This window comes from Chlorocebus sabaeus, chromosome X (assembly GCF_047675955.1).
Source record: "Chlorocebus sabaeus isolate Y175 chromosome X, mChlSab1.0.hap1, whole genome shotgun sequence".
NCBI lineage: Eukaryota > Metazoa > Chordata > Mammalia > Primates > Cercopithecidae > Chlorocebus > Chlorocebus sabaeus.
In genome coordinates, this window is record NC_132933.1 from 120108104 (window position 1) to 120134193 (window position 26090).

Consider the following 26090-nt stretch of genomic DNA (forward strand, 5'->3'; position numbering starts at 1 on the left):
GTGTTGAAGTCTCCCATTATTATTGTATGGGAGTCTAAGTCTCTTTGTAAGTCTCTAAGGACTTGCTTTATGAATCTGGGTGCTCCTGTATTGGGTGCATATATATTTAGGATAGTTAGCTCTTCCTGTTGAATTGATCCCTTTACCATTATGTAATGGCCTTCTTTGTCTCTTTTGATCTTTGATGGTTTAAAGTCTGTTTTATCAGAGACTAGTATTGCAACCCCCGCTTTTTTTTGTTCTCCATTTGCTTGGTAAATCTTCCTCCATCCCTTTATTTTGAGCCTATGTATGTCTCTGCGTGTGAGATGGGTCTCCTGAATACAGCAGACTGATGGGTCTTGACTCTTTATCCTATTTGCCAGTCTGTGTCTTTTAATTGGAGCATTTAGTCCATTTACATTTAAGGTTAAGATTGTTATGTGTGAACTTGATCCTGCCATTATGATATTAACTGGTTATTTTGCTCATTAGTTGATGCATTTTCTTCCTAGCCTTGATGGTCTTTACATTTTGGCATGTTTTTGCAATGGCTGGTACCGGTTGTTCCTTTCCATGTTTAGTGCTTCCTTCAGGGTCTCTTGTAAGGCAGGCCTAGTGGTGACAAAATCTCTAAGCATTTGCTTATCTGTAAAGGATTTTATTTCTCCTTCACTTATGAAACTTAGTTTGGCTGGATATAAAATTCTGGGTTTAAAATTCTTTTCTTTAAGAATGTTGAATATTGGCCCCCACTCTCTTCTGGCTTGAAGAGTTTCTGCTGAGAGATCTGCTGTTAGTCTGATGGGCTTCCCTTTGTGGGTAACCCGACCTTTCTCTCTGGCTGCCCTTAAGATTTTTTCCTTCATTTCAACTTTGGTGAATCTGGCAATTATGTGTCTTGGAGTTGCTCTTCTCGAGGAGTATCTTTGTGGCGTTCTCTGTATTTCCTGGATTTGAATGTTGGCCTGCCCTACTAGGTTGGGGAAGTTCTCCTGGATGATATCCTGAAGAGTGTTTTCCAACTTGGTTCCATTTTCCCCCTCACTTTCAGGCACCCCAATCAGACGTAGATTTGGTCTTTTTACATAATCCCATACTTCTTGCAGGCTTTGTTCATTTCTTTTTCTTCTTTTTTCTTTTGGTTTCTCTTCTCGCTTCATTTCATTCATTTGATCCTCAATCGCTGACATTCTTTCTTCCAGTTGATCGAGTCGGTTACTGAAGCTTGTGCATTTGTCACGTATTTCTCGTGCCATGGTTTTCGTCTCTTTCATTTCGTTTGTGAGCTTCTCTGCATTAATTACTCTAGCCATCAATTCTTCCACTTTTTTTTCAAGATTTTTAGTTTCTTTGCGCTGGGTACGTAATTCCTCCTTTAGCTCTGAGAAATTTGATGGACTGAAGCCTTCTTCTCTCATCTCGTCGAAGTCATTCTCCGTCCAGCTTTGATCCGTTGCTGGCGATGAGCTGCGCTCCTTTGCCGGGGGAGATGCGCTCTTATTTTTTGAATTTCCAGCTTTTCTGCCCTGCTTTTTCCCCATCTTTGTGGTTTTATCTGCCTCTGGTCTTTGATGATGGTGATGTACTGATGGGGTTTTGGTGTAGGTGTCCTTCCTGTTTGATAGCTTTCCTTCTAACAGTCAGGATCCTCAGCTGTAGGTTGTAGCTGTAGGAGATTGCTTGAGGTCCACTCCAGACCCTGTTTGCCTGGGTATCAGCAGCAGAGGCTGCAGAAGATAGTATATTTCTGAACAGCGAGTGTACCTGTCTGATTCTTGCTTTGGAATCTTCCTCTCAGGGGTGTACTCCACCCTGTGAGGTGTGGGGTGTCAGACTGCCCCTAGTGGGGGATGTCTCCCAGTTAGGCTACTCAGGGGTCAGGGACCCACTTGAGCAGGGAGTCTGTCCCTTCTCAGATCTCAACCTCCGTGTTGGGAGATCCACTGCTCTCTTCAAAGCTGTCAGACAGAGTCGTTTGCGTCTGCAGAGCTGCTGCGTTTGTTATTGTTTACTGTGCCCTGTCCCCAGAGGTGGAGTCTACAGAGACAGGCAGGTTTCCTTGAGCTGCTGTGAGCTCCACCCAGTTCGAGCTTCCCAGCAGCTTTGTTTACCTACTTAAGCCTCAGCAATGGCGGGCGCCCCTCCCCCAGCCTCGCTGCTGCCTTGCCGGTAGATCACAGACTGCCGTGCTAGCAATGAGGGAGGCTCCGTGGGTGTGGGACCCTCCCGGCCAGGTGTGGGATATGATCTCCTGGTGTGCCTGTTTGCTTAAAGCGCAGTATTGGGGTGGGAGTTACCCGATTTTCCAGGTGTTGTGTGTCTCAGTTCCCCTGGCTAGGAAAAGGGATTCCCTTCCCCCTTGCGCTTTCCAGGTGAGGCAATGCCTCGCCCTGCTTCAGCTCTCGCTGGTCGGGCTGCAGCAGCTGACCAGCACCGATCGTCTGGCACTCCCCAGTGAGATGAACCCAGTACCTCAGTTGAAAATGCAGAAATCGCCGGTCTTCTGTGTCGCTCGCGCTGGGAGTTGGAGACTGGAGCTGTTCCTATTCGGCCATCTTGCTCCGCCCCCTCAGAGCTGCCACTTTATATGTGTTATTACAAATTATTACTGTCTTTAAATGCTGGGTTTCATTCACCCTCTGGATGTGGCAAAGGACGTGAAGTCAGATCAACTTAATGTGTAGGACTTTTACATTTATCTCTAATGTCTGGGAAGGAAAACGACATTCTACTTTATCAGATGGGCCATAATGTAAACAAATATTTTTAATATACAAGGAATATTAAAAATCATTATATGGTATTTTTCTGTTTATATTGTGGATACATGACTCATTTCAGCACAGACATATTTAGCTGTCTGCATACTTTAATATCAGCAGCATTCAATTAAAAAGGTATAAGGTTTCTTTACTGAGAACTAAAGCATTAAGCCATTTTGTGTAATTGTTTAATTACCACTGCACCATTTGAATTGACATGTTAATATAACTTTCCATGGAAAGGAAAATGTAATCTTTTGTTTTTGTTTCTTGCCTAATGAAAGCTACTCTGTTAGATGGGCTAGTCTGGCAATTTGAGTTAGGAAAAAGTAATATTGAATAAAGTTTTCATATGAACAAGGAAAAGAAACTAACTTTACTGCTCATCTCATTGGTCTGCCAAATTGGAAAGACATTTTAGGCCTGATTATCATGTTCTAATTCGTCTCTGGAGGACATTCATGGCCAACTAAGTGTTCATTAATCTATCATCTTTCTGTAACATTGATTTGTTCATTATCCTTTTAGAGTCTCAAATATAGAAACCAAGAATTGATGTGTAGTGTTAATGTGCTTACAGATGTTGCTACCACCTATCCAGATAAGAAGTCCATCTTAATGTACATCACATCACTCTTCCAAGTTTTGCCTCAACAAGTGAGCATTGAAGCCATCCAGGAAGTGGAAATGTTGCCAAGGCCACCTAAAGTGACTAAAGAAGAACATTTTCAATTACATCATCAAATGCACTATTCTCAACAGGTAAAGTGTCCAAAGGACAGGTAATATTCAAGATGTTTTCTATTTTATATGCATTTTTAGGTATTATGTGCACATATATATAAAACGAATATATATGTATATATACATGTATATATACAAAGCCTAATGTATGTATATATACAGAAAGAGAGACAGACTATGTAAACCTTTTCAGTTTTGCTTCATTGACTACAATATTCTTTTCAAACGTATTTAAAAAATACTATTGATATGTACCATATCGTAGGAATATAGAGCATAATATATTACATTTCCATTGTGTAACACACAATGAAATGAAAGGCAAACTTACATACATATTAAACTCTAAAATCTTCATCAACTAGAACAAAGAGCTAGAGAAAGATTAAAGGGAAATATTGTTTTTAATCATTAAAAATACTTTATGGCAATATGATGTACAAAATCAGATTTTGATTATTCAGGATAACAACTTTGAAAATAGAAAGGTGGTTTAAAATATTTCAAATAAACATTAAAGAAAAACATGAAATTCTTCATTATGTAACTGTATAGAATTCACTGGGGTACTTCTTGACATTGGTTTGTTCTTTCTCTCAACCGTGGGTAGTTTGGATGTTTTCCTGTGCTTTCTCAGGCACAAGCAATAGTGAAGAAACCTTTAGCAACATTTCTGTTGGAATGTGGGGAAAGCTTTTAGGCCAAACTCTCTCACTTTACTGAGCTAGCTCTATATTAGCTTATGAAATCTTTAGTCCTTTCCAGGGTATGGACCTGATGAATTCTGATTTTAGTTACTTTGGATTTAGAGAAAATTGCTTTTGGATGCCTGTTTTTGCCAGATTGAAGAGCACCATCCCATATAAATATTGGAGTTGTGTTACTATGGAATCCTCATGGTTAAATAGCATGCTCATATCTTCCCAGACCATTTACTCTCCAACATGACATTAAGTGCCATAATTCTGGGAGTATACCAATTTCTAATATCATTTATATATGTTTAGTATTAAACATTAAATCTCACCGTTTCCATTTAATGTTCTGTTTTCTACCATGTTGGAAAGTAGTCCTTTCGGGTTACTTATGGTTTTTCCTCCTCCTCTCTATCCACTCCCCCAAACCCTTCTCTGCAGATCACAGTCAGTCTAGCACAGGGCTATGAGAGAACTTCTTCCCCTAAGCCTCGATTCAAGAGCTATGCCTACACACAGGCTGCTTATGTCACCACCTCTGACCCTACACGGAGCCCATTTCCTTCACAGGTCTGTCAACATTTATTCTCTGTTGTACAAACCAGAGAACTGCTTCCAAGATAATCTAACACTGCTTTTACTTGCTTGAATTTTTCAGTGCTTTTTATCTCCCCGTGAAGAGCTGTTTCATTTTTCCCAGTTTTACTGATTCCTTCATATGATTCTACTTTGTTATTGAGACTTCTCTAGGTTTACTATATGATGATTCTTCATAAATATGAATTCCCATAATAATGATTTCTACTTTCATTATGTAATAACCTCTAAGGTTCTCTTTGACAAAGGCTACTAATGGCTATAAAAAACATGAGGCTCATTAAAAGGTTTATATATGTAACTTCAAAAAGTGTGGGCAAATCTGTGAAAATTGCTAATTACACTATTTGGGGAGATTTTTCTAGATAAACATAAAGAAAATACATATACTACATGTGAATTATTTTTTATATTCATTCTAAAATATATATTCTGTGTAAGAAAAATGCAACTGCAAGCTTCTTCATATGCTCTCCGTTAATTTTGCTAATTTAAACTTGTGTATAGCAGGCTCTGTAGTATTTATAAGAAAAAATCACACTCAAAGCAAGTCATATTCTAGGCAATGTTTCGTACTTTCTATATGAGGAAGCCTCTCTGGAGTTTTCCACTCTTGCAATATTGTATGGAATCCAACATATAAGAAATAGCCTTGTAGACGTTACAGCGTGGGAATGAAATGCGCTAAGTTTGCTAGATTTGCAAGAATTACTTTTTAACAAAAATGATTGATTTTGCTCAGCGGAGCCAATTTGAAACGTGCTAGATCATGTGATTTTTATCAAAACTACACTGTAAATGAGAGTTTAAAAATGATAGACCTGATCCTATTGGTTAAAAAATGTGTACATTTTTGGAGACTCGATTTTTTTTTAAGATAGTGGCGTGCATTTAATTAGTAATTTATTTGGTAGTTAATTGATGCATTAGCTAAAAATTCAGAACTCTGAAATAGTTACGACCTCCATCCTTGGCTAGTTTACTTGCAAAGCTCTCTTCTCACTCCCTCTCATTCTGGACCTCTTGACTCTCCATCGACTCTCTAGACTCTATTTATACCATTCCCCCCATTGAAATCACCAAGACTTAAGGAATAAGTGCCACCTCCTAAAATTAAGGAGCATACACCAAGAAAAGATAAAGGGGTTTTTTCCCCACCTCTCATTATCACTTTATTGAGCTGCATTTTCTAGGTTTTCTGCAATGCCTATTCTGGTAGTGCGTTTTCACCTCATCACCACCTCATTAAGGCATTGCTCAGGTATGACTCCTTAATGAAGTATTTACAAATGGACTTACATCTTGCTAGACTCTGCTCATTCTACCTTTGTGTAAATATTACCGAATACATTATGTCATAAATTACAGATAATTCAACAAATTCACTTACCTGTGTTATTTAAAATAAGGCATTCAAATCAGTATAATGTTTATCCTTTGGAAAAGACACAGCACAAATCACAAGAGATGAGGAATGATATATTCTGACTGTTACTAAAGAAGCATATCAGAAGATGATGTTAAATGTAGTTAGGTTTGATAAGTGTATGCCTTTATTCACACTAAACATTAATTTCAAAAGTGTCAGAAGGACTGAGCTTACACTGCCGCTATAGGCTGTACCTGCTCTACTTCAAATGAAGTCAAGACAGGCTGGATCTGATGCCATCAGAAATTTTTATTAAAGTGTGGTCTACAGAGAAAAATAAAGTCCTCTATAAGAGAGAGCCATGCTGGTGACTGTCCCCTATGGGAAAAATGTGCATGCCCCCACTCCCCAAACACATCACTCTGCTTTAACTGTTCATTTATTTATTCAACAAATAAGTATTCTTAGTCACAGAGCCAAATGGCTTTTATTCAGCACTCCTAACTTTCTACCACTGGAGAAACATTTTTCTCAGCCTCTACACTCAGCAGGTTCTTTCTCTCTGACTATTCTGTGTCTTTGATTATCTGGCTCTTTCTGCTCTTCCAACTTCTTTAGCTTGTGAACCTCATGGGAGATGTCTTGGCCTTATCTGTGTACTTGTTCTCTTAACATAATTTAATAATTAATAATTTAATCTCCTGGCCTTAATCTGTATGCAATCTGTATTCAATCTGTATGCAAATGATCATTGTATCTCTGTCTTCACCACTTCCAATCTTTCTTGAGTTATAGCCACATTTCCAATTCATTTTCAACTCTGTGTTGTGTATCTATACCTTGATATCCACTAATATCTCAAACCTAGTATGTCTCCAAGTGAAATTTATTACAGGGTTTCTTGTCAATTTTTTTATGTTATTCACAGTCCTAATAATATTCACAATTTTTTTTTCACTTAATTTTGCCCATATAACAAGGCTACTCTCCTAAACTGCCTTAAAAAGATTTATGATATATTAATAATTTATGCTTTTATGCTCATTACACATGTATTTCATGTTTTCTTCAACCAAATTAAGTCACTTGTTATCCTACACAGGTGCCCCAAAATTTTCCATATTAGCTTTTATGCTTCCCTTAGCTCGGAGTGCTTTTGTCTCTGTTTTAAATAGGCCAATTTAATTTATATTTCTAGGCCTAATTAGTAAGTGGCAGAACCTGAATTCAAATTTACATTTATCCAACTCCATGCCCATCCTCATTATACTGGGGTGACACTGCACTTTCTCTACTGTGATTCTTGTATATTGGGTTACTCACACATAGAGCAGTATTCATACATTTGATTATTTAGCACTTGTTTTTTTAATCACCTACTATGTGCCAGGTACTGTTATTGGACCAAGTGACACATAAACAAACATACAAAACAATCTGTGTCTGAATTTATTCTAATTTTATTATCCTCCGAATCTCTTCCCTCTTGCCATATGTTTTTAACTCATTTAATAAATGGTAGGGCCGTGTGTGGTGGCTGACTCCTGTACTCCCAGCACTTTGGGAAGTCAAGGTGGGTGGATCACCTGAGGTCAGAGTTCGAGACCAACTGAACCAACATGGTAAAACCCCATCTCTATTAAAAATACAAAATTAGCTGGGTGTGGTGGTACACGCCTGTAATCCCAGCTATTTGGGAGGCTGAGACAGGAGAATCATTTGAACCCGGAAGGTGGAGTTTGCAGTGAGTTGATATCGTGCCATTGCATTACATCCTGGGCAACAAGAGTGAAACTCTGTCTCAAAAAAATAAATAATAAAAATAAACAAATGGTATGATATGAGCATTTTAATTTTACATGTGAGCTTTTCTGTTTCATGATCTCTAGCACAGCATATCTGGTAGCAGAATTGGAGGCCAATATTTCATCAAAGTCATTTCCCTCCTGATGGAGTAGATGTGACTTAGGAAATAATTAGAGAAACCGAGGATTATTGTGAGGTTTCTTTCTTAAGCAACTGGCCAAATATAGAGTTGCCACAAACCGAGATGGGTGAGACTGTAGAAGGAACAAGTTTGGGAGTGAACATTAGGATTTCAGTTTTAAACATATTAATCTTGAAGTGCCTATGAGGCTATGAATGCCTGTAAAGAAAGGGGATCTAAGATCAGAGTTGAGGATAATAATTTAGAAGTCAACATGTTGATAGTATTTAAATCCATTGGCCAGGATAAGATTACCAAGGGAAAATGTATAGACAGATAAGAGGTCTCTAGATGTATATATGATGAGGCATCAGCAAAGGGGCTGAAAAGGGTGGCTAGAAAGGGGAGAGAAAAAGCTGAAAAGAAAGGAAATGATGGATGTGGTATTCTGGAATCCAGAAGAAAGTGTTTTCAGGGAAAGGAAGATGTCTAACTACATTAAATATTGCTGGTTAGTTCAAATAACTTGATGATTGAAAATTATTCAGTGAATTTAGCAAAACGTCAGTAGTGTAAGATGTCTGGGAAATCCTAATATATAGCAGTTACTACAATGGAATTACTATTCACTCTTAAAACTTGGCCATTTAGACCAATAAGTTATGTGCTCACTCTAGTTTATATCCACTTTAATAAGAACAATTTCAGTGGTCCATGCATGTGTGTGTGTTGGGAGGTGTTGCTGATTACAGTAGGTTCAAATGACAGTAAAAGTGTAAGGCTACCTGCATTGTAACACTTAAAAAATATACTGAGAGCTGAGTGCAGTGGGTCATGCCTGTAATCCTGGCACTTTGGGAGGCGGAGGCAGGCAGATCACTTGAGGCTAGGAGTTTGAGACCAGCCTGGCCAACATGGCGAAACCCTGTCTCTACTGAAAACACAAAAAGTAACTGGGTGTGGTGGAACACACCTGTAATCCCAGTTACTTGTGAAGCTGAGGCATGAGAATCAGTTGCAGTCAGGAGGCAGAGGTTGCAGTGAGCTGAGATTGGCCGCTGCACTCCAGTCTGGATGACAGGGCAAGACTCTGTCTCAAAACACTACCGTAAATAGTTGATGGCCACAGAAACAAAAACATACTTCTTTTAAATTATCTCATCCTGATAACTACTCATGTGTCTATGTATTAGTTTTCAATTTTTGATGCAACGACTACAAACTTAGTGGCCCTGAACAACGCATATTCATTATTTTACAGTTCTGTAGTTCAGATGTTTAAAACAGATCTCATTGAGCTAACATTAACATATCAGCAGGGCTGCCTTCCTTTTGGAGGCTGTAGAGGAGCATCTATTTCTATGGCTTTTCTAGCTTCTAGAGGCTGACCACATTCATTGACTCATGGCCGCCTTTCAACTTCAAAGCAGACAAGGGCAAATTGAGTCTTTCTCACATGACATCACTCTGACCTATACTCTTCTGCCCCCCAACTTCTACTTTTAAGAGCCTTCATTATTACTTACTTGTTATGTGACCTTGAGAGAATTTCTTGAACTCTGAGCCTCAGTTTCCTCATGTGTATTATTGAAACTATTTCTAACTCATAGAGCTATTTAGGAGAGTTAAATGAGATGAATTACATAAAGAACATTCCATGGCATAAGCACATTGTAAGTGCTCAAAAACAAAACAAAACAAAACAAAACAAAACAAAAAAAACAGTTACCAATATGATTACTACTTTAGATACTTCGGGGGATAGATAAGATTTTGTGATCTGATCTGAGAAAATTTTTATATTTTTATTAGCACTTCTATGAGAAGAGATAGCCTGGATTCTGATTTATAAACAAACTCATAACCTGTATAGAGTTTGGCAAGTTAATATACTGAGTAAAAGATTCCAAGGAAAAGGATATCCTTTTTAGTTATGAGGTTGCTAAGGAACAATCTTGGAACCATGCAGAGTGAAACATAGTAATGCCTTTTATAAAGCAGAAAAAGCACTTCTAGGTGATTCCACATCCAGCAATCCTGTGTTGGGAGGGGATGAAGGAGAAGAGATTTTTCACTCTATCTCTGCCATTGCCCCTCCTGACACAACTTGTCCCTCAGACTGTACACAGATTGTAGAAAGGAATTGGCAAACAGAGGATGCAAAGCCAGCTAGTGGGGACCACTCCTTAGATTAAAATTATCATTGATTTGCTTCAAGGAAGCCTTTATACATTCTGATGTGACTGAACAAGTGACCCAGAAACAGAATTGTTAGGTTTTAGTCAACTCTATAAATTGGTACACTGAAGACTTCTGAGTAGAATTTTAAAACTGGAAAGAACCTTAAAGTGAATATATCTGATGTTATTTTCAACAGATACACTCTTATCCTTTAACTTCTTTCGAAATCTTACTTTATTGTGGTAAGAACACTTAACATGGGATTTGCCCTCTTAACTGATTTTTAAGTGTAAAATACAGCATTATTCACTATAGGTATAGGCATAAGTTGTACAATAGATCTTGAGAATTTTCTCATCTTTGATAACTGAACCTTTGTTAATTAACAGCTTCCCATTTCATCCTCTCCAAAGCCTCTAGCAACTATTATTTCACTCTCTGATTTGATCAGCTTATTTTACGTACCTCTTATACATAGAATCATGCAGTATTTGTCCTTCTGTCACTGTCTTATTTCACTTCCCATAATGTCCTTAGGGTTCATCCATGTTGTTAACGTGGCAGGATCTCATTCTTTTTGAATATTAATAATAGTCTCTTGTATGTGTGTAACACATTTTCTTTACTCATCCATCTGTGGACACTGAGGATGTTTACACGTCTTGGCTATTGTGAATAGTGTTGCAATGAATATGGGATTGCAGGTATCCCTTCAAGATCCTGATTTCAATTCTTTTGGATAAGTATCCAGAAGTGAGATTGCTAGATCAAGTGGTAGTTCTGTTTTTAATTTTTTGAGGAACCACCGTATTATTTTCCATAATAGCCATGCCATTTTTTACTTCACTAACAATGTACAGTAGTTGCAATTTTTCCACATTCGCACTAATGCATTTTTTAATAGTAGGCATCTAACAGGTGTAAATGTGATAGCTCATTCTGCTTTTCATTTCACATTTCCCTGATAATTCATAATGTTGAACATATTTTCATCCACCTGTTGGCCATTTGGGTGTCATCTTTGGAGAAATGTCTATTCAAGCTTTTAGCCCGTTTTTAATTGGGTTCTTAGGGGTTTTTTTGCCAATGAGTTGTAGGAGTTCTTTATATATTTTAGAAAATAACCAGCTGTTAATATAAGGTCTTCAGGTCTGACCACAAAATCTTATCTAAGTCCTGATGTATTTAAAATAGTAGTCATGATATTAGTTGCTGTTATTTTGATAACTTAGAATGTAGCTATACCATGAAGTATTCTTTATGTAAATCATTTTATTTAACTCTCCTAATAGCTCTGAATTAGAAATAATTCTCATAATGTATACATATGGTTTGTATTTTTCCCATTCCTTAGACTGCCTTTTCACAGTGTTGTTTTCTTTTCTGAACAGAATTTTAGTTTTATGTAGTCTCAATAGTATTTTTTGTTTTTGTTGCTTGTGCTTTTAGTGTCATATCCATGAAATAATTGCCGGGATGAATGTCACAAGATTTTTCCAATGTTTTCTTCTAGGAGTTTTATGGATTGAGGTTTTACATTTACATATTTTATCCATTCGGAGTTGATATTTGCATATGGCATAAGATAAGCATCCAATTTCATTCTTTTGCGTGTGGATATCCAGTTTTAGCCAACACCATTTGTAGAAGAGATTATCCTTTCCTCCTTATGTATGCTTGGCTCTATTGTGGAATATCAGTTAACCCTATATGTGTAGATTTATTTCTGGGCCCTCTATTCTGTTCCATTGGTCTGTATGTCTGTCTTCATGACAATACAATTTATTTTTAATTACTGTAGTTTTGTAATATATTTTGAAATCAGGAAGTGTGATACCTCCAATTTTGTACTTCTTTCTCAAGGTTGATTTAGCCATTTGGGATTCTTTGTGATTCCATATGCATTTCAGAGTTTTTCTCTGTGTGAAAAATGCCATTGGAATTTTGATAAAGATTACATTCTGTAAATTGCTTTGAATATAATGACAGTTTTAAGTCCTTCTATCCGTGAATGTAGGATATCTTTCCATTTGATTTTGTCATCTTTAATTTCTTTCATCAATGTTTCAGTTTCCAGTGCATTCTCTTTGACCTCTTTAGTTTATCACTGTTTTTTTTTTTTTCCGTGCTATTGTGCGTGGAATTTGTCTGCTAATTTCCTTTTCATTATTAGTTCAAAGAAACTCAACTAATTTTTGTATGATTTTGTATCCTACAACTTTTCTGATTTTCTAATTGGTTCTAGTGTTTTTAATAGATTGTAGGGTTTTCTATTCATAAGATTATGTCATCTGCAAATAGGAATAATATTCTTCATTTCTGATTTATATACCTCTAATTTTTTTTTTTTTTTTTTTTTTTTTTGGCCTAATTATTCTAGCAAGGACTTCCAGTATTGCCATCAGTAGAAGTGGCAAGAATGGGCATACTTACCTTGTTTCTCCTGTTCCTGATTTCATAGAAAATCCTTTCAGTTTGCAGTTGTTATGATATGAGCTGCGATCTTTTTATATATGACTTTTATAATGAAGCAATTTCCTTCTATTCCTAGTTTGTTGAGAGTTTAATGGTTTTTTTTTTTTTTTTTTTTTTTTTTTGTAAATAACGAAATTGTGTGAATTTTGCCGAACAAGTTTTTAGCATCTAATGGAATGAACATGTGACTTCTTATTTATTCTGTTAACGTGGTTTATCAAACTAATTGATTTTCATGTTGAACCATCCTTGTATCCCGAGGATAAATCTCACTTGGTCATGGTGTATGATCCTTTTAATGTGTTGTTAAAGTTTGCTGGAATTTTTTTTGAGAGTTTTGCCTCTATATCCATCAAGGATATTGACCTGCAGTTTTCTTGGGATGTCTTTTTCTGGCTTTGGTAATGCTGACCTTATAAAGTGAATTTGGAAGTGCTCCTTCCACCTCAGTTTTTTTTTTTTTTTTTTGGAAGAGTTTGAGAAACATTGACATTCTTTTTTTTAAATATCTGATAAAATCACTATGAAGTCACCTGGTCTTGTGCTTTTCTTTGTTGGGAGATGAAAAATTACTGATTCATTCTCCTTACTTTTATTGATCTATTCAGACTTTCTATTTTTACACAGTTCAGATTTGGTAGGTTTTATGTTTCTGGGAATTTAACTATTTTTTAAGATTACACAGTTTCTTGGTGTAAAATTGTTAATAGTGGCATCTTTATTAAGATTAAAGGAGCGTTATTGTGTTACAGTCCAAAAACCTAGAGGTTTTTAAAAAAATGATTTAGCATAAGCAACTTAAAAATAAGAAGTTATTTAAGGTAAAGCCCTCATTAAGTATGGAAATTTTATAAGGATAGTATAACCAAAATACATCATTTATTCCACTAGGTGTGTCTACATTTAGGAAATCTGTTAAATGCCTAGCATGTAATTTACATTTATTATTTCTGATTTTCAAAACAACCTTATAAAGATGTAACTCCACAAATGGAGTTATCTATCAAAATAAGTTAGGAAATGGATGCCTAAAAAAAGGTTGAATAGTGTGGGAATGTTATTTTTCTTGATCTATAAGTGATAATTCTAAATAAGAATAGGAAATTTTCTGTCATCCATGTCACAAATATATTTCCTGTTTTGTCCTCTGAATTATTCTATTCCTGTTTATGTAAATAAGAATTTTAATGGTGTTAAACTTTTCAAAGAAGATTAAAGAACATTCCATAGCTAAGATATTAAGATGAAAACAGGAGTATAATAGGAATCTGGTCTGTGGGACCTGCATATGCTATTTTCCCTCTATTACTCAGTTTTCTAATCTCTAAAATGGAGATACTTTCAACTTTCCATGGGGTGGCTAAAATAATGCATAGTGTATGTGAGAAAAGCCTTCACTATAACATAGTGTGTGAGAAAAACGACTCCATTCACCTTCTTACACAGCAGGCATTCGATAATATTTAAGTATTTAAGGGTAAAGAAATATTTACAACAACATGGATCAACACTCTTCCCATTTTGCATTATATTTATAAATAACTATGTAATCTTAAAAATTAGCCAGGCGTGGTGGCAGGCGCCTGTAGTCCCAGCTACTTAGGAGCCTGAGGCAGGAGAATGGCGTGAACCCTGAAGGCGGAGTTTGCAGTGAGCCGAGGTCTAGATCGCGCCACTGCACTCCAGCCTGGGCTGCAGAGCGAGACTCTGTCTCAAAAAAAAAAAAAAAAAAAAAAAAAAAAAAACACACACACACACATATATATATCTCTCTCTAAAAAAATGTAGAATGAAAGTCCATTTTTACGTTTGGTAAAGATATTTGGAGTTTTTGGAAGAGATGATACATGATTTTACCAACCATTCTGGAAAATGACTTTTCTGTCTCTTGATACCAGAGATAGGTCCAGAGGTATTGCTGTGGATGTTACAAAAATGGAGTCAATTTTTTCAAACCAAGGATATTTGAATGCTCTCATTTAAGTCATGTTTATTACATTTTATGGGATTTGTGGGTTCCTAGAATTTGAATGAATTGGATGGAATTGAGCTAATCTGTGTTACAATGTTTAAGCAGGTTAGGGTGGTTTATTTGTAATCATTAATAGATTGTTTGGATCTCCACATGTAGGCTAGATGCAGTATGCTTTCTTTAGGAAGGGCCTCTTAAGGAATATCTTTGTCAAACATTCAGTTTAATACTTTTTTATTATTATTTTTCTTTTACAAATCCAGTCTTTACGGAAGTAAGAATTTGTATTAAAATTGATTCACCTTCTTAGTTGTTGTGTGATTCAGTTATCTCTTGGCATACCTGTGTAATGCTTGGCTCATCTGTGTAATACAGGTGTGCTTTCCTTGTTCACCATAACTATTGCCATGTAGCAAATCACCTCAAAACTTGGGAGCTTACAAAAACAACATTCAGTTTTCTTATTATCTCTCTTGATTCTGGGGCTCAGCTGGGTTCAGGGCTTCTCACATAGGTGTAATAAAATAGTAGATGAAGCTGAAGTCATTTTTGAAGGCTTCTTCACTCACATGCCTGTTGGCTACTGCTGGAGCTTCAGCCAGGGCAGTTGACTGGAACATGTATATGTGGCCTCATTTAATCTGCAGCCCCTCACTAAATGCTGGCTGGATTCTAAGAGTAAGTGACCCAAAGAGTACCAAGCAGAAACTTTATTGCCTTTTGTGCTTAGTCTTGGAAGTCACATAGTATAACTTCTGTCATGGTTGGGGTCCATCCTAGTCAAGGGGAGGAAACAAACCCAACTCTTGATGGAGAAGTGTCGATGTTACATCATAAGAAGAACATGTAAGATGAAACATACTGTATTCATCTTTAAAAATACAATCTGTCGGAACTTACAAGATTCTTCTGAAGAATCCAGGTCAGTTGTGAAACGTGGCTAGCATGGTGCCTAACAGGTATTCAATAAAGTGCACTCTACTCACTGATGACTGTACTTGTTTTATGTAAGCTTGTACATATCTTCAAATATCCAGGCTCCTGATTAAGAAGTTTGCGAATGTCCTTGCACATAAGTGTCACAGAGTAGGAGACGAAATGGCCACCTAATTGCTTTCTAGCACAAATGAAATTTCAAATTCATTTGGAAATAATTTGTATGTGTAATTTAATGCCAAGAATATTAAGTAAAGAGCAACCTCTACACCCTTCATTTTATAGGTGAAGACACTCAAGCTCAGATATGCTAAGTCATGTACCTAAGATTACAGAGCAGAAGTACTGGGTCTAGGATCCTGATATCCTGAATTTTGTTAAATATGATGTCTTCTTAAGGATTATAATTATTTTAAGCTAATTCATCACACTGTCACATTTTCTGTAGGACAATTTGTAGTTTCTACATTCATTAAGTAACTTGATTTTCTTTTTTGCATTTATTTTATTACAATCTATTTTGTTTTTAGAATATAGTATTTTTAATCTTTTCTCTTTAAATTATTAACCTTATATTTTAATGAAACTATATTCAAAGTGTGGTAATATCAAAATTAAGATACGTGATAATCATGATTGAAAATGAAAACTTAAAGAGATATATTTCCTTTTTTTTTTTTTTTTTTTTTTTTTTGAGATGGAGTTTTTGCTTTATTGCCGCAGCTGAAGTGCAGCGGCACGATCTTGGCTCAGTGCAACCTCTGCCTCCTGGGTTCAAGCAGTTCTCCTGCCTCAGCCTCCTGAGTAGCTGGTATTACAGGTGCCTGCCACTACATCCAGCTAATTTTTGTATTATTTAGTAGAGACGAGGTTTCACCATGTTAGCCAGGCTGGTCTTGAACTCTTGACCTCAGGTGATCTACCCGCCTTAGCCATTCGAAGTTCTATGATTACAGGTGTGAGTCACTGTGCCCGGCCATACAGATATATTTCTTAAAATGTATAACTAGTGGATACCCATGCCTAATTTTAATCCCTGCTATAGAATTCTGGCAGCACATATCTTGGCATATTTGTGGTCTTTATCTACAAATGATATCAGTGAAAAAATGTAATAATGCTTGGTTAATCAACATAAACTTGTTACCAAACTTGTAGATCAACACAGAACGTCCTATTATGTAATACATGCGGTAAATCCATGTGGGTCTCAAATCTACTAGCAAACTTTATTTTCACTAAGAGTTTACCCCCTTAACCATATAAATGTAAAGAAAACTATTAATTCTTTTGGAGAGATATCTTATTTAATAGTAATTAATTTAGAGTGACTTTAAAATCAACACATAATTAGTGCTCACCTATTTTGTTCATTATAAAGTTTAATAGAAATACAGTCATTTTTTAAATTATGAGAATGCTATTAATTAAATCTTTGGGGAAATAAACTATCTTTGGAAAGATTAATGATGAGTTGATGGTATTGTTATGAGACTCCTTATTTCCAGATCATCTGCATACCAATTCAGCTACATAAAGTCATGTTCCTCTTTTATGTATAGTAAATCCAGATTTTCAAACTTAGCATTTTAAATATTTATTTCCATTAGTTCAGTTATTTACAGCGTAATGATGCCAATGATGAGAGCTATGTATAACAGTGGGATTACTTCACGATAAAATTGGCTTACAGTGAACATTTATGAAAATGTTTATTAGGTTTCTCTGGGATCTCTGGTTAATTTAAAATCTTAGAACATTTTATCTTCATTATAACATGTCCCAAGGAAATTTTTGGCTGAAAGATGAGCATTATAAAAAGAGAACTTTAATTAGAAATTTCTATATTGTGGGTCCGATTGCTAAATCCAGTGGCAATTATCTGCTTCCTGAGATACGTGGTTCTCTTTCTGAAACATTCAAATTTACTTGATAATACCTCAAAAAGTCATTTAAAGAAGAAATTTAGATCATTAATGGAATGAGAAATAAGATGTGCCCATGGATTCTTCTACTTCTGTTTTATCATTTAAATTTCATGTGAGCCAGGTGATTAAAGTCATTTTAACTATTTGGTACCTCAAATAGTTCAGGAACAAGTGTGCCGGAAGCACTGTAGTATTACCATTAATTTAATAATTGCTTATTGCCCGCTTGATCCTAGAAGCCAGGAATAAATGTGAATTAAAGTTTCTATAAGCTCTTAAAAATCTTAACATTTCTATTACTTCATAGACCATGATTATAGTGAAGTATTTATTGAGTTAAAGGAATTTAGTAAGGCAATTCTTGCATCATGTATTGGTTATGATGCTTTTAAGAACGACTCTAAAGAAACAAGTCAAATACAAAGTTGGGAAAATTATTTGTAACATTTATAATATATGAAGGATTGATAGCCCTCATAAATAATGCTGATAAATCAATAAGTAAAACTAGAACACCACAATAGGAAAATTCATGAAGAACATGAGCCACAAAATGACAAAAGTGAAAAAGCTAATATATCATTAAGCATATAAAAAGACTTACCATCTACTTAATAAGAAAAAAAAAATAAAACAATAAAATTATTTTTAACTACCAGATAGGCAGATTGAAACAGTGATAATACTGATAACTTTGCAGAACATAAACAGGAAGCATCAAAAGTTATAAGAGGGCTTATGACAGAATAAATTGATGCTGTCCTTCTGGTGCATAATTTTTCAATCACAAAATTTCAATTTAGGGGTAATCTGGTAAGTGAAATGATGTAAGACATAGTTAAAACAGGTTTTCAAAGAGGGAAAGTTTAATAAACACTTGAATAGTTATCACCATGGGATTAATAAAATTTAGGGGAAGTATATTTGATGCAATATCGTGAAACCTTTAAAATTCATGCTATAGATAAATACTTATTACCGTGCTATAAAGATAGCGCTGATATATGGTTAGATTAAAAGCACAAGTTTCAAATAGAGTATATATTTATGTGTTATGTGTGCATATATATATGTGTGTGTGACTATATACATACAGCAATATACATATCTACCAATAATACTAAACATTTCCATAGGGAGTATGTTCTATTCTAAGTTATATATACGGGTTGTCTCTAACAGCACTTTCCCTCTATGCCTATTTCCCTAGTCTCATCCTCATAACTAGAACTATAATTCCATTATGTATACACACTGTGTGTGTGTGTGTGTTTCACTTTTGCTTCTATGTTGCAATTTTTTTCATTGGAAATTTAACAGCTTATTATTTTTAATCTTAATTTTTAAAGAAATAAGTCATTATTACTCAATAGCCCTTGAAATATTGAGGCAATATGTCTAAATAACCTCTCGTTAGATGAATAGTTACATTCATTACTTCTTTCAATAGAAAATTGTTGAGTAATTATTATATCCTAGAAACAATCATAAAGCTGTTTGCCAGGATAACCCAATTGTGGTTTGGAGGTTTACTGATGTATCACAATATGCAGGTTAAAGACTATTGTTAGAATGTGTTACTAGTCACTTAATGTTTATTAAGTGCTATCTAAACCAGTCATTCTAGATCTGGTCATTAAATTTCACTACCTTATAATAACTTTTTCATTCCATGGTATACTGTGAATCAACAAGGGGATACTATTCATTGTGGTCATTTGGAAACCCAGCCTGATGAAACAGCCACTAGGATACTCCCAGTCATTCTGCAGAGGGAAAGAAAATTCTGGAAGGTCTTGTGCTGGCAATTAATTGCTTGAACTGGAAGTGACGTATCTACTTCAGTTCACAACTCACGGGCACAACTAGTTGGATGGTCTCACCCAACTTAGAACTAAGAAATATATTCGTATTACATGTCTCAAAGGTAGAAAGCTGGAAATAAGTACGGATGGTGTTAATAACTGCTACACTGCTACATTTGTTTTCAGAAACCTCTAAGGACAAAATGAGCTATAAATTAAAACATGGTCATGCTCTCAAAATTTGTTTTTTTTTGATATGAACTCTTCAAGCATAAAAAATTAAATTACAAAATTGAAATCATAAACTAAGTTAGCTTGCTAAAATTCATAGGGTCAGACATGTGATATTTGAATACTTTACTCGCTAATAGAAATGTCCCAAAATGCAATAAAAGGCTTTGGGGGATAATGAGCCCTCTGTCAGAAGAAGTGTTTAAGTATAGACTACCTAATGAGACTGGTTGTAAAAGACAGTCGGTCACTGGACACATGGCTTATTAGTATGTTCACTTACTATGTGCCGGAACCATATAGCTGTCTAAGATGACCTTTTGTCTCCTTTGCAAGCCTTAAATCCATAATTCTAGTCCATGGGTCTTGTGGAATAGTGGTAACTATTATGGAATGAGAGACAGTGAACCAAGCATGGGGAACATATATGACCATATTATTGCCCTTAAGAAATTTACAAACTGAGTAAGTAGAGAAGGTGTTGGGAGTAGCTCTAAATTCTGAAATAATTTCACTTTACACGTGGAAGAAAATCCAAAACACCATCATGATTTGTTCCCTATAGGTAACCTACCTTCTTTACTACCCTTAACCCCATTACTTAGCTCCAGATACACCGGCCTACTAGCTTGGTATCAAATAGGTCAAGCATACTTCAAGTTCAGTGACTTTACATATGTATTTCTCTCTTCTTGGAAGGTTTTTTTCCTCAGATATTCATATGGCTCACTTCCTTACCTTAGACCTCAAAGAGATCTTTTCTGACTCCCCTATTTAATATGCCACGACTATTGTTCCATCTTCTTTCAAAGCTTTAATTTTTTCCCTCATTGTATTTATCACTACCAACATTATGATATTTGCAGGTTATTTTTCCCTAATGAGTAAAAACTCCAAGAGGAAAAGGACTAGAATATATATGAGGTATGTAAAGCATATTGATTAAATGAATACAAGCATTGCGTATTTCTTTTATACGCCCAAGTTTGCAATTGTATTGTGTATTCTAAGAGTTGAGTGAACAGCAATACTTAGGGGAGCAGCTACCCGTGACTCTAACACATTGTTGAGGGTTTTGAAGAAGGTCCTGCAATATAAACCCTGCTGCAGCACAGTTGTACATCATCTTCCTTCTCTTCCTGGGAATTATTTATCCCTTCAACCTCATTGTAATAGAAGATCTATGTATAAAAGAATGAGTAATACAAGGTGGGATATGCTACCTTGTATTTCAAACACATGTTTTATTTTCCAAACTAATTTCAGTGATTGGGGAGATGGTACAAATATAAATATATAAGGCTCATTACAAACATGATGAATGGGATCCAAGAATCAGCCATTTATGCATCCTACAATGGTCCATTGACAGGTACTCAGGAAGGTTTCCATAGAGTAAGTTCATCTTGAACAGAGCTTTTTAGGAGACTTAGATAAGAAAAGAATGAAAATTCTTTAGGTGGGACGTGATTTTAATAAATGGTATTACTAAAGTCATGGAAATAAGCCTATGCTTAAGAGATGGATGAAGCAGATTTTGGGGAATCTTAGCTGCTCTAAGAATCTTTATCATCTAATAGTAAAAAGATGAGGTAAAGAGGAAAACTATTACTTACTGATTAAGGGCAGAAAATGTATGGAGAAGGAATTGGTGAAAAGTGATGTAAAATATAACTAGGAAATAAATAGACCTAGAGAAGGAACCAGAAATAGATGAGCAGCTGTGGACTCTTACTCCTGCTCCCACCTCAAATATAAGGGGTGTAGCCTGAGGGTTTTCTGTTCAAAACAACTTTGAGTGTGTGTGTGTGCTGGGGAGAAAGGTTGGGGGTGTGGAAGGAGAGGAGGTGGGGGGAGAGAGCAAACAATGTTGAGGCTTAAAATGAAATTTCTGTTTTTAAATAATTTTGGAAAATTTTGACTTATATGAAGTGTTCACAAATTTTTGAAGTAATATTAAATATGAGTATTTTAACAAATATTGGGCATTCATAATTTGAGATGTAATACCTAAGTTTAAATGAAATAATTGTTCTTCTCAATAAAATAAAGCATAAGAATTATTGCAGATTTTTCACCATTCCATGAGAGGAAATTTTAATAGTGTACAAAAGTAGATTAAGATTTTTAGACAGCCTTTGACTTGGAGAAACTTACTTTACTCACTGCCTGAGGACCAGTTGTGAAGACAATCTTATTTCTGTTGGAGAAAAACGTTAGGCCTTTGAAAAAAACAATATTCAAAGTCAGTATTTTGATTCTCTTTGAAGTTCTTAGTGATGTTTCTAAATGTTACATTAAATACTAGAAAAATATTTTCATGGTCATATGTGTTATGGTCACAATCAATATGATAGCTTGCTTTTTTAACAGTACAAAAATTTAGGCCAGGCACGGTGGTCATGCCTGTAATCCCAGTACTCTGGGAGGCCGAAGCAGGCGGATCACGAGTTCAGGAGTTCGAGACCAGCCTGATCAACATGGTGAAACCCCATTTCAAGTAAAAATATAAAAATTAGCCAGGTGTGGTGGCTTATGCCTGTAATCCCAGCTACTCAGAAGATTGAGGCAGGAGAATTGCTTGAACCCAGGAGGCTGAGGTTGCAGTGAACTGAGATCATGCCACTGCACTCCAGCCTGGGTGGCAGAGTGAGACTGCGTCTCAAAAAAAAAAAAAAAAAAAAAAAAAAAAAAAAAAAAAAAAAAAAAAGTGAAACGAACATCAACAATTCAGTGAACGTTTCTCTTGTCAATTTCAGTCTCAGTATACTGTGAGAAGGGCATGAAAAAAACATGTTTAAAATGATTAAAGTGGTCTTTTTCAACATGTTTTAAATGTTTTTCACTTTGCCTATTATAACTTATATTTTATTATTTTCCTCAATACTGCCCCCCAGTAAACAAAATAGTATTTACATTTTCATAAAAGGCAGCTCCTCTTCCTTTTCATCACCCCCATCTTTAGAGATCTTTGACTTTCTACTTTCTCTCACTGCCTGACATTAAGATGCCTTCTGTTACATGTTTTTGAATTACATTTTAGTTCATAAGAATGTTTCCCCTAGATGTTAAGAACATTTGGACATAGAATTTTTCGCCAATTTTGTTCATTCACTTAACAAGGACAAAAAAACAGAGCTGGGAGACAATTTCCATTAACTAAATGTTCTTTCCTAAATCTGAATTGCATATTGTGCAATCAGTCAATGTCAAGAACAAGCCAGTCTGTCTTTTAAAAAAACAAAAAAACCTCTTCGTTAGTATTTTCTATTGTTTTTCTAGTTTCTATTTTATTTACTTCTGATCTTTATTCTTTCCTTCTATTAACTTCCCCTGTGGAGTAACTCCAACCATACCATATCATGAAGCAAAACATACAACTGTAGAAATACAAAAGGCTCAACTATAACACCGGACTAAACACTGGCTGATCTCCCCTAGCTATACCTAGCAATATTACTCACTAAGATAATTAGGCACTCTCCTGTATTTTTGTAAGATTTATAACTTCTTAATTTTTCATTAGATTTTTTTTCCAGTGACTTTGAGACTTACACTTTTTAGTGTGTTAGGTTTTCAGTGGTGATTTTATTGTTATACATGACCTCATAATACTTGTTTTTTCTTTTAGTACATTTGTTTTATGTTTCAATTTTTTTTTATTTATTTTATTTATTTTATTTTATTTTATTTTATTTTTAATTTATTTATTATTATTAAACTTCAAGTTGTAGGGTACATGTGCACAACATGCAGGTTTGCTACATATGTATACTTGTGCCATGTTGGTGTGCTGCACCTTTTTATATTTACATTGTTAATGTATCCAAATTACATGTTTAAAAATATGTTTTATTTCCAAAGTTGTTAGGAGGGAGTCAAAGTTCCTAGTCATTTACTTACTAGAATTATTCACAGGAGTGACAAAGTGCGTAAGTTTATGTTGACCAGTCCCATTTTCTCTTCACAAAGGACAGAATGTGAAAAGCACAGATTCTTTTTTGGTCATGGGGCAGGGAAAGATAATGTAACTCTGAGAGAATGAGGGGAGGAATAGAAAGAGTCAAGATTACATATTTGTGTTTATTCCTGTTGGGTACAATGTACTCATATTTGCCTAGACAGTTGCCCTTTGTTTAAGAGATTAAAATATACTAAGCATGTAGGCACCTACACATACACAACACCACACACACACACACACACAGTTGCTAATCAGTCTGACTTTTATCTGTAATTCTGGTTCAGCTACTTACTAAATGTGTGACTTAAGGTATATTACTACACATTTAGATCACTTTTGTCTATTTGGATATTTTAGTTGACATTTCACCTTACATAAAAAATGTGTTGAAAATTGTTAGCAAGAAACACCATAGGGCATCATCATCTGCTTTGTGATATAAAAAACATTTGTTAAAACTCTGTTCTTTTGTTCTGTAAGGACACTCAACAGATTTATCAAATAACCATTTTAAGTGTACGATACAGTATTGTTAGAGACAACGTTGTATAGCAGATCTTTAGAATTTATTCATCTTGCATGATGAAAATTTTATGCCCATTAATTAGCATTTCCCCATTTTCTCCTCCTTTCAGCCTCTAAAAGCCACCACTCTAATCTCTGATTCTCTGAGTTTGGCAATTTTAGATACCTGGTGTGAGTAGAATCATGAAGTATTTGTATTTCTGTTTCTAGCTTTTCTCATTTAGAATATACCTTCAAGGTTCATCCAACTTGTCACATATTTCAAGTTTTCCTTCTTTTTAAAGACTCAATAAAATTCCATTGTATGTATTTACCACATTTTCTTTGTTCATTCATCTATCGGGCATTTACATTGTTCCCACATTGTGACTATTTTTAATAGTGCTATAGTGAACCCTGGAGTGCTAATATCTCTTTGAGATCCTGATATTTTGCTCTTTTTTATAAAATGGCGTAATAATAGTTATCTGCTCATACATATCATTATTCTAAAAATTCACTGAGCTGCTAAGTATAACTCTGATCACAAAATAAACATGTAGACATTATTTTTTAATCACACATGAAGGATTTTTATAGTAACTGTGTAAAGGTGGGTCTTGTAAGTTATTGGAATCTATTAATTTTAAGGGAGCATTCCAAATTTTAAGAGTTAGAAACAAAATTCCAGTGCCTGTGTAGTTTATTTCATTTCAATTTAAATTATGAGATTATTGAATAGTGTTCAAATTAGAAATATAGGAAGATAGTTTACAGGTCAACTTCTTAGGTCTTGTATTTATTTTTGTTATGAAATGTGCATTCAGTGGAAATCTGCACATGTAAATATACTCTTAGTTTCTTTAAATAAATTATATCTCCAAATGATATAATACTATAGACACTATGAAGTAAGATATAAAAGAATTTAATTGCATGGCACATTTTTTCAATACATTAAATGACTAAAAATGTAGCTAAGATAACGTCGTGCCTGGTTTTGAAAAAAGAAACTATTTGTGTGGTTATACATCTATATATGTACTTACAACAAAGGTTATATTCAGAATATTTTACACTAGACTTTTCAATTTTATAGGAGTTGAATTTCTTTGAATTTTCATTTGTTTTGTCAGTAAAATTACATATTTTAAAACATGCAAAAATAAATCATGTAATTTAAAAAATTTTTAAAACTCTTTTACATATATTTCAAAATTTCAGTAAATGAAAATCAGGAAAATGGTGACATGATCTTCCAAAGTCACAATTTAATAGAGAAAACTGAAGACAGGAAATAATATTCTAGTTACGGATAATGATTAACGCTGGCAGAACTGATAAATAGTACACTCTAAAATAAAATACTACATTAAAAAATATAATCAGAGGACATCATACCTCAATACATATGTGATTTTTTTGTTAGTTTTTAAAAGACACTGGTTAACATTACTAATTACTGAAGGATGTAGAATGTTAACTGAGCTTGTAATGATAAGGCAGATAAATGAAACGGTATAACAATCATTACAGTTTATAAAACCCTAAGAAATTGTTAAATGTGCATAATAGCATCCATAATCCCACTAACATAATTTCCAAACATTTTTGTGTATACATATTGTATTCTTGGTGGCAAAGGATCCAGAATTTCAATCATACTCTCAATTCATTGCCCTCAAAATGGCAATGAAATTCTGACAAAATTAGGGTATGGTGAGACTCTGAGGACTTGGAAAGCCAGGCAAATACTTCTAATTTCTGTACAGACAAGTAATTCCTTTATGCTATATTATCCATGTTGAAAATCTGGTATATTGGGAAGCAGGAAAGAGGATTCATGTTTCAACTACAAATTTTGTGTTCGTGGAAAGAGAAGAGCAAGTGCTACATAAGTTGAGCCCTTCCCAGAACAGGTAGTGAAAGGATTCTATTGCTCCAGCTGAAGAATGTGTAATGCTCCTATGTATAAGAGGGATTCTTCATGCTTTATAAAATATTTATATCCCTTTTAC

General features: G+C 35.0%; 1 protein-coding gene across 2 annotated transcripts in view; it reads left to right on the top strand.

Annotated features, from left to right (window-relative positions):
- DMD (dystrophin) overlaps positions 1-26090 on the top strand; it is a 2258239-nt gene that overhangs the window by 648178 nt on the left and 1583971 nt on the right. For both annotated transcript variants that reach the window (XM_037986581.2, XM_073013821.1), the window contains exons 8-9: positions 3325-3506; positions 4625-4753. In XM_037986581.2, the coding sequence (XP_037842509.2) occupies positions 3325-3506; positions 4625-4753 (311 nt within the window). The remainder of the gene's footprint in view (positions 1-3324; positions 3507-4624; positions 4754-26090) is intronic.